Source organism: Haplochromis burtoni, unplaced genomic scaffold, assembly GCF_018398535.1.
Source record: "Haplochromis burtoni strain Fernald_Lab_line unplaced genomic scaffold, NCSU_Asbu1 Contig_720, whole genome shotgun sequence".
Lineage (NCBI taxonomy): Eukaryota > Metazoa > Chordata > Actinopteri > Cichliformes > Cichlidae > Haplochromis > Haplochromis burtoni.
Genome location: NW_024583081.1, coordinates 4,832 through 14,441, shown reverse-complemented (window position 1 = coordinate 14,441; position 9,610 = coordinate 4,832). Strand labels below are relative to the sequence as shown.

General features: G+C 38.8%; 1 protein-coding gene across 1 annotated transcript; it reads right to left on the bottom strand.

Annotated features, from left to right (window-relative positions):
• Positions 1-2,321: 2,321 nt before the first annotated feature.
• On the bottom strand, positions 2,322-6,060 carry LOC102304153 (ladderlectin). The gene is made up of 5 exons (XM_005950201.3): positions 5,846-6,060; positions 4,447-4,556; positions 3,014-3,148; positions 2,718-2,829; positions 2,322-2,644 (listed from the first exon to the last, which is right to left on the bottom strand). Exons 1-5 carry the CDS (start codon positions 5,907-5,909, stop codon positions 2,577-2,579), a joined length of 489 nt encoding a protein of 162 aa, XP_005950263.1. The 5' UTR covers positions 5,910-6,060; the 3' UTR covers positions 2,322-2,576.
• Between the last annotated feature and the right edge of the window lie 3,550 nt (positions 6,061-9,610).

Here is a 9,610-nt window from a genome sequence, read left to right as displayed (position 1 = left end):
CTATCAGTCCCCGAGCTAGCCCCCTGAACTATGTTTTGGACTCTGCTCCTGTGAGTGTATTATGGACGCTTTGTTTGGACTCCTGGGGGCTCTTGTTTTGTTCTGTTCCTGGCCCTCCGTCCTGAACCACCTGGATCTGGTGGTGTATTTTGAGGCTGTCAGGAGCCAGCCGGCGGGTGGTGGTACTGTCATGATCCTGGGTCGTTTACCCAGTGTTTTGTGTTTCATTTTGGATTCATCTTATGTTTTGTGTTAATTCTTATTTTGTATTAGTGCTTAGGGTTTGGTTCTTCTGTGTAGCTCTTTAGTGTTCTCCCTCCTTTGCTCTGTTTGTGTCCCTGAGTTTGTCTTTGTGAATTTCCTGTTTTACTTTGAAGGTCGGTGTCTGTTATCACTGTGTCAGCTTGTGTCTTCCTGTTATCTTGTGAATTAGGATCAGCTGTGCTCCTCTCCTGTGTGCCATTACCTGATTACCTTGTGTGTGTGTATATATAGTGGGTGTCAGTCAGTGTTCCTTGTCGGTTTGTCTGTGTCACTCTGTGTTATTTTGGTGTTTCTCTGCCCCTTGCCTCGTGTCCTCCCTTTGTGTTATGATTTCAGGTTTGGTTTTTAGTTTTCCCAGTTTAGGTTTTGCTTGGCTTGTTCCTCATTTCCTGTTTGTCACTTTGCAACACTGTAAATAAAACCTCACTCGCATCTCCATCGCTGTCTGCAACTTGGGTCCTCATTCACTCCATCACACGACTGGTGCCCCAGCCGTGACAAATAAAGTTGGAATTATTTTCTTAAAAATAAAACATATAATTATTGTTTTGTTGTTTTTAAATATTTTTTTTTAAATTACACACCAACACAAATTCTCCTGTGTGCAGAGCTTGTCACCTCAAAGCTCCCCTGAGTTTACTGAAGTACACAACACTCTCCTCCTGAAAACGCCAGACTTGACCCTAGCTGATGTTTAAATAGATGGAATCTTCTTGGAATGTAACGATTTAGACAGACAAGCATTCTAATGTTTAGTTTCCCCAAACCAGTCCACCAGAAATACACACCCAGCAGGCTAAAATCTGATCTTTGAGCAACTTCAACCTTATCAGATTGGAAGTTTCCAACAGGAATGGTAAAATATCTTCTTGTAAGACAACAGAAGATCAGAGAATTGTGCCCCAAGGCCTGAACAGTATTCAAGGTTATTAGGAAGCTGAAAAACAGAAGAAACAACTATAGGAAAATAACACATAAGACCAAACAATTTAATGGAACTTGGAGCCTAATTCAATAAACACTGCTTTGTTTCACTGAAATCTGACAGAGCCCAAAATATCTAAACATGCAAAGATATGTTTCTCTGACGTGTGTGGTCTAAAAAGTGAACTCAACCCGTTAGAAATGTTGCTAAAGTCATGAAAGTTCCTTCTCTCTTTTTCTTTTCCAAGATTGCTTGATAAATTTTCTATAGGCTCCTCTTGTTCAGGTTTTTCTTTTATCTGTTTATTTCTTCATTTCCATTTGTGTTCTTTTTGTGCTACTACATTATTTGTGGTATACAGTTTGACATGTCTGAGGCAGGACAGGCAGAAAAAAAGAGAGGGGTGTAGGGGTATGTAATAAAAAGATACAACATAAATAGAAATGCACAATGTGTGTGTGTGTGTGTGTGTGTGTGAAAGAGAGAGAGAGAGGGCCAAGTGTGAGTTTGTATGTGTCTTTCCTAGGGTAGCATTGCATTGGTACCCTACATTGGCAATAGTAGGGTAGCACAGCTCTTGTTTATACAAGCACTCTCTTGCAGTAGTAATGACTTGAACAATAGCCATTTTGTTTCCTTTTCTTTGGCACATGCACTGAAATGTTCTGCAGAGAGAAAAGAGTATGATGCAACTACAGCCCAGCCCATACAGCAGTATATTAATGACTAACCTTATATTGCAGTTGTTCTCCTCACTCAATTTTGGTCCGATTACAGCAACCTCACATGCAGTTACATTTGCTCCTAACCCTTCGGGAACCCTCATGTTAACTTTTATCGAGTAGAAAAAAGTTAGCATTCATCCCCCAGCTTCACTGTGTTTATATTATGCTAACCATAGCTGTGTAGCTAGCCACCATATAGCACATCATTATTTACCAGCTAGCCCAACTTCAGTAACCCTACAAACGCCACTTAAAAAAAGATTTCCAGATTTTCTATTATATTCCATGACTTTGTAGCTCCAGATGTTGCGAATATTAAACCACACAGTGATAGTTGCAGAACTGTACAGATTCTGAAGTACATATTGCAAAGCTTTAATGAATTTAAGACAGATTAATGACACACCTTCATTCAATGCTCTTTTTTTATTGATTTAGAAGATGAGAGATAAGAGTTCAGTCTACATCTAAATGAAACTGGGCTAAAAGCATTCTTTCCACAACAAATTCATTTCTCTTGTATTAAGAGACAACCCAGCTCTTGTTTATGTTACTTGTCGCTTCATTCCTTGCGTAGCATTACAGCAATAAAGGAGATAAAAGATGTATAATGACACACAGATTCTTCAGGTGATATCTTGTGTGAAGTATTTGTGCTTTCATCAGATTTTCTTGGCGCAGACAGATGGAATAAAAGATTCACAGCCACCGTCATCCCAGCACTTTTTGTCTGTAAGTACCAAAAACCTAGTTAGTGCTAAGTAAACACATGATTATTTTATCATGACCACACAGTGATTTACCTGAGAAATTTACATATGCACAGTTCTGATTGCCCTGAAAGTTATCAGGCTGTCCAGTACACCAGTTTGTGTATTTGAGAGGGGTCCCGTCACTCCAAAACCAAAACTTTTCCTGGGAAACACAAAACAATAAATTATACTTTCTAAAAAAAGGCACATTGATACATTGATCGTTTTCTTTCGTCTTTTGTCTATTTAGGCACCAAAAAAACCTTTTTGTTTTGTGCATGTGGAATTCTTTTTTATTCTTGTTTTTCTTAAGTTCCTGGTAAATAACTTTGTGTATGTTAGCATACCTTTATTGCATCCGAAGCGCCAATCCAAGCATGTCCATCCTGCTGAGTAGTATCAGATATCAGCCTCTGAATCATCTGGTACTCCTCAAGGCTTTGCGTAGATGCAAGGTTTGCATTCATGGACTGACAGTTTATCTACAGCGAAGAAACAGCAGAATTGCCAAAAAAAATTTTTTTTTTCTTTACATTGGTAAACATATATCAGTTCGGTTCGATACTTTGGTTTCACGGTCACTAGCATCCTGGAGCACTTCTGTTGTGTTTTGTACGTGTTTTGAAGTTTGTACCTGCTTTGTCTCTAGGAGCCACCATAAATATACTTTTATTTATTCACTCCACATAAAATGTAATAAATAAATCATATAATACAAAAAACCAACTATTCACATTTAAACTTTTAACTATTTAAATTTTCAGCTTTTTCCTTTTAAACAAATGTAAAGTGAAACAACACTGCAAACCACGACACAATTAATTATAAATTATAATATGAAAACAAAAACAAGATGCATATTCTCTGTCATATGGGCCCGCATGAATAAACTTTCTGAATCCTTTATCATACACAACTGAAAATAGTTGTGGATGATTACTATACCTTTCTAATGTTGTCTCTAATATTGTTGTCCCTGGCTCTTTACGCTCTCTTTCCCTCCCGCTCTGTTCCTGTGCTACTGCGAGTGTAACTACCGCCCCTCCCCCCCTCTTCCCAGTGCAAAGCCCAAGCGAAAAAAAGTGCGAGAGAGAGAAAGAAAAAAACCCACGGCTTGCGATAAGGAGCCGGTTCGAGTCGTTCACGTCAAAGATCCGGCTCTAAGAGCCATTTCGTTCGCAACCGACACATCACTACTGGCTATTGACCAAAAGAGTGAGACTGCAAGCAGCCAACATTAGTTTTCTCCAAATAGCATTTGTTTTCTCCCTTAATGTCCTTAATGGTGAAGAGTTCAGACATTCAAAAAGGAACGAGAGTATAGCTGCTCCTCATCCACATCAAAAGGAGCCAGATGATGTGGATATCTCTTGGGTACCTCCTGGGTCAGTTGTTCCAGGCATCTCCTAGGAGTCTCTGGGACAAACCCAGGACTTGATGGATCATGCAGATTACATCTCTTGGCTGGCCCAGGAATGTCACTGTTTATCTGGATGAGCTTGAAGATGTGGTCGGGGAGAGGGACGTCTTAAACTTCTTAAACTTTTCTATTTAGTTTACTGCTCCCATCCACTACAGCAACAATAAGCAGCAGAAAATAAATCACTGGATGGATGGATGGATGAATTGTTTTGTGTGCAAATGTCATCAGAATGTAAGTATTGTTGTTGTGAAACATCAATTTAAGAGCAGTCGTTGATCCTGAAGATGATACTTAATAACCTAAGTATCAGAGAAAACATTTTCAGAATAACTCATTGGTGATAATGACTGATATTACCTCAGCCTGAGCCCAGCTCATGGGCTTAGCAACATAGATGAAGCACTGGTTGTAGTACTCAGTCCAACCACAGGGACAAGATGGGGACTTCTTCACAAGATACCATTCTCCTATTGACAAACAACATGATTTTGAATTGAGTCATTGTATGTGATAAACTGGTTTCATTGACACTAGTAATGCGGGTGCAACGATACACAAAATTCACAGTTCGGTTCGGTTCGATACTTTGGTGTCACGGTTCGATATTTTTTCGATACAAAAAAGTGTTCATGCCTTTTTAATTTGTCATTTATTAAAGTTATAAATATATATTTTAACTGAAAAGCACAGTTTTTAAATTTAATGTTGCTGAAACAACAAAATAATAAAAAATTAAATCTATCCGATCGAGAAATCACTCATCTTTGGAAAACAGAGTTTATTACAGAGAAATGGCTCTTTCCAAAATAAATACTATATGCTTCTTCTGGGCTATATTCTCAGCAGCATATTAAACATATCAGGTCCCCATAATGAGAATCATGTGCTAACGGCTGTCTAAATGACTCGGGTAAAGTTTGTAGCATGCGTGCCTGTTCTTTTTGTCTGCTTCCACTTGTCTTTGCATTAGGATGCTGTCGGAGTAAATGTGCAGTCATATTCATTGTGTTCCCACTAGTGCTGTCAGCGTTAATCTCGTTGAAATGACGTTAACGCCACAACACGGCAAATCTCCGTGTGTGGGGCTGGACGGTGTCAACACGTTAACAAGCAAACTGCGCTAACGCACTAGTTCCCACCAATTGAGCATTGCGTGGCACATCTGAGATAATGTTTTACTTTTGTCCATGACACGCTTACCATCAGGGTCATGCTTCACATGAAAACCAAAATAGTTCCAAACGACAGATCTGAATGAAGGTTTGATTTCAAAATCAATACGAGTTGCACCCCTGTTGCACCCCTACTGCTTACAATATTCATAATTAGAATCTGAATAAAAAAACAAAACAATTATTAGATATGGTTGGTTTAATTTGATCAAATAAGCCTTTAACATCATTGTATTTACCACAGACTTTGCAGATTAACATGAAAATATTATGTGGTGTTTAAACTATACATTTAAAATGTTCTTTATGAGCAAATATGTATTCCAACAACTGCCTCCAAGTAATTCTGTAAAAAGAAAAATAGACATTATATCATATTTAGGAAAGTTGTTTTTTATGGTTGCAGTTAAAGATAGAAACTCTAGAGGCTTTTATGGCGGTTTAGAATTTCAATTTTCACTTCAGGTTAACCAGACACTAAATATTATCTCAAAGTAATCAGAGCACTAAGAAGTCAAAATTATTGCATCTGTGTTGTTCCCTGCCTTTATAGTATGATAAAAGAAATATACAATAATATTCACCAGCAGCAGTGGTCAGGGTCGCCATTGCAAAGAGAAGTGCAGAAGCAGTCATCAGCTTCATCATGGTGATCTTTAGTATCTGCAGGAAACAGAAGACCCAAAGTGACCAGCAGTTAATATAAGGAAGGATGGAAGATGATCAGGAATCTTATGTCACAAATATTGTAGGATATCTTCTCTTCTTGTCAGCGTCAGACTATAACCTCAGTCTTACAGAGTGGATGTGCTAAATAAGTCTCAGTCCTGCACTTATATTCACTCTTATACATCTCAAAACCACAAGCAAACACTTGGCATATGTCTGTTGACTCAGAGCCAACAGACATTGTTCATGCACAGATCAACAAACGAAGTGTAAGTTTCTCTTTAAGGGCTTTGTCTCTGTAAAGGAAAGCAGTGTTCAGGGTAAAATGTAATGTGCTTTTTACGTTTCAGTTTTTGAATTCTAAAATACACTTTGCAGACAAAAACTATTGAGCTGACTAAAAATTAACCCTACATGAGATTTTATGACATCTCGTTCTGAACTGTTTCCTGTTGCAGGTATAACAGCTTCCACTTTTTAGTGGAGACTTTCTGTCTGACTTTAGTGTCAACCCAAATGTTGTTAGGACTTTCAGTTGTCTTGAAAGAAATATAGCAACTCTATCACCACACACCTCTCCATGTGCTATCAACTCCCATAAAAAAAACATTGGGTTTACACCATCAGTCCTGCATGAAACTGAATCAGGATGTTTCTTCAGGGAAAGCTGGATGCTCAGTCAACATACTCAACAAATACCAGTGAAATTAAGTAGTTTTCTTAAACTTAATGTCTTTATAACTATTTTATGTTTTTGTAAATAAAAAAAGGATGGTTATGTATCACCACATCGCTGATATGCATATTTACTAATTTGGATTAAATAGTTGTCTGCAGTATTAAATAATAACGATTATTCCATAAATAATGGATGGCAGAAAATACACTGGAAGAGTACAGGTGATGTCACTTTGTGATAGTTTTTAGTTTCAAATTTAAGGTAGGTTAACATTTTTCAAATGGTCTGTTCCCTATGGCAATATGAGGCGTTGATAGTGCTGTCTCATCTGTGGGTAAGATGCATGGTTTCTATAACCAAACTGCAGTTACACAGGTCATAATGTGTATATTGTTTTAATTGTTCTCTTCATGAAGATGAATCTCTTCTTCCTCTTTACTGGGGCTTGATTAGACTGAGCTCCACCTTCCTACAGTGTTTCAACCAGGCTGTGCTGTCACATGGAGAGTAGAATAGAATAGAATAGAATAGAATAGAATTCAACTTTATTGTCATTGCACATGCACAGGTACAGGGCAACGAAATGCAGTTTGCATCCATCCAGAAGTGCTTTAGTGATATAGATATATTACAATATATATTAGCAATAATATAGATATGTGAGTATATTACAGAAATGGGTCTATTATGGTATGTTATAATGTACACGGTATGAAGTATGTTGTGAATATTCTATAACTATAAGTATGTACAGGCTGTAGTGAGTACAAGCTATGTACAGGATATGAACAGGATATAAATATGAAAAACTATACAGAATATGAAATAAATAACTTTACAGAATCTGAGATATACAGCTATACAGAAATGGGAACTATGCAAGTTGTAAACAGTTGTAGGATTAAAGATTATCGAATGTACAGAATGATTATTTACACAGAGCTATACAGTAGTGCAGTTAAGATAAGTGAGGGTGTAGATAGTTTCTACAGAGGCTATATAAAGTGCTAGTGGTTGTGAGTGGTGGTTCAGTCCATGTTATTATTGTGTGTTTGAGGGTACAGTTGTCCATTGTGGGTGTGTGTATGTTCAGTCCATGAGTTTAACGTGGGTCAGATGTCAGGAGGCAGAGTTCAGGAGTCTGACAGCTGTGGGGAAGAAGCTGTTCCGGTACCTGGTGGTCTTAGTCCGGAGGCTCCTGTGGCGCCTCCCAGAGGGCAGGAGGGTGAAGAGTCCATGTGATGGGTGACTGGGGTCTTTGATGATTTTCCCAGCCCTTTTCAGACACCGCTTCCTGTCGATGTCTTTTATGGCAGGAAGTGGTGCTCCGGCGATGCGCTGGGCAGTTTTCACGACCCTCTGCAACGCCTTCCGGTCCGAGGCAGAGCAGTTCCCGTACCAGACTGTTATACAGTTGGTCAGGATGCTCTCGATGGTGCAGCGATAGAAGTTCACCAGGATGTCTGAGGACAGGTGGTTCTTCCTCAGAGTCCTCAAGAAGAAGAGGCGCTGGTGAGCCTTCTTGACCAGCTTGGAGCAGTTGGTCGTCCAGGTGAGATCCTCGGAGATGTGGACTCCCAGGAACTTGAAGCTGCTCAAACGCTCCACAGCCGTCCCCTTAATGTGGATGGGTGGATGTGGGTCATCCACATTAAGTAGCATGTGACCCTTTTGTTTTTGCTGTTTTCACTATTTCAAGGCATTTTAAAGTGTTATGGCCTGTCTAGGGGCGGTCAGACCACAACATAAAGGTGATCCATCCTCGTCAGACCTCAAGGAGCCACAGCACACAGTTAGTACAATTTTACAATGATTAACACAGAGAAGGAGCTGGATGCAACTTCAGGGTGGACCAAAGGAAACTATCTGAAATATTATAACTTACCTATCCAGTTTTTAAGTATGACGTCATTAGCCATGTCTGGGCTGAAACTCCACCGCAGGTCCCAAAGTCAAACGATCACTGCAGCATCACTGATAGTTGAAAAACTGTCTAAATTATTTAATCTGTAATAAAATGATCAGTGTGGCTGCTCTACCAGGTGTAACAATTAAGTTTAACATCCAGGCATCCATGAAAATTGAATTTATGAAATTTAACTGAGTTAGAAGTTAGCAGGGAGTTAGCTCACTAGTTTCCACCTAAACATTATATAGAGAGATTTCTGAAACAAATTAAAAGGTACAGCTGTGCTATCACTTCCGACATAAATGAAGACAGAAAAGTAAACAGCAGTGACATTTGTAGGGTTACTGAAGTTTGGGTAGCTGGAGGATGAACGCGAACTTTTTTGCACTCGATAAAAGTTCCCGTAGGTCAGCGACAAATGCAATCGCATGGCAGGATGCTGTAAACGGACCAAACTACAGCCAGGAGAACAACTGAGATAATCCATCCACAATACGAGGTTAGTTATTAATATACTGCTGCATGGGCTGAGCTGTAGTTACATTGTAAGGTTTTAAAAACTGAGCTTTAGAATGAATAGCGGTAATAAAACCTAAGAGAGGCTGACAGTGATCAATGACTGTTTTTAGGGGCTTGTTGAGATTAAATAGAAACGGATACAAAGCATTAAAACAAAACACAACAACCTTATTAAACACAGGGTAGTTTGGGCCCGGAAGCAGGATTCATCACATCATCACTTAAAGACTGGATTCAAAATGAACCAGATGACAATAACTTACCTTCCTAACTAAGATAAATGGGAGGAAACTAGGATCAAATAAAAGGCAGTCTACTCCTACAAACCCCTTGATGTAGCAACTACCATTAAAGGTATTTACAGAGGTGCTTCACAGGTAATGGTGTGGCTAGTTGGGATGAGCAGAGGTTAAAGTAATGGCAGTCTGCGGCAGTGTCATCTTATATGATATATATATCTTATATCTTATATATATCTCCATTTGGGTAACCAATCCATATTTGTCCTTCCACACTTAGATTTAAAAACAGATTTTAAAAGCAACACCTTACAAAATTAAATGTAACAAAAGA

What these genes read in the sequence shown, in the direction of transcription:
- LOC102304153 (XM_005950201.3), bottom strand. Translation starts at nt 5,909, where the DNA reads ATGATGAAGCTGATGACTGCTTCTGCACTTCTCTTTGCAATGGCGACC. An exon ending in TGAGCTGGGCTCAGGCTGAG is followed by an intron (nt 3,149 to 4,446) that starts GTAATATCAGTC and finishes TCTTCGCTGTAG; the next exon opens with ATAAACTGTCAGTCCATGAA. An exon ending in TGCATATGTAAATTTCTCAG is followed by an intron (nt 2,645 to 2,717) that starts GTAAATCACTGT and finishes TGGTACTTACAG; the next exon opens with ACAAAAAGTGCTGGGATGAC.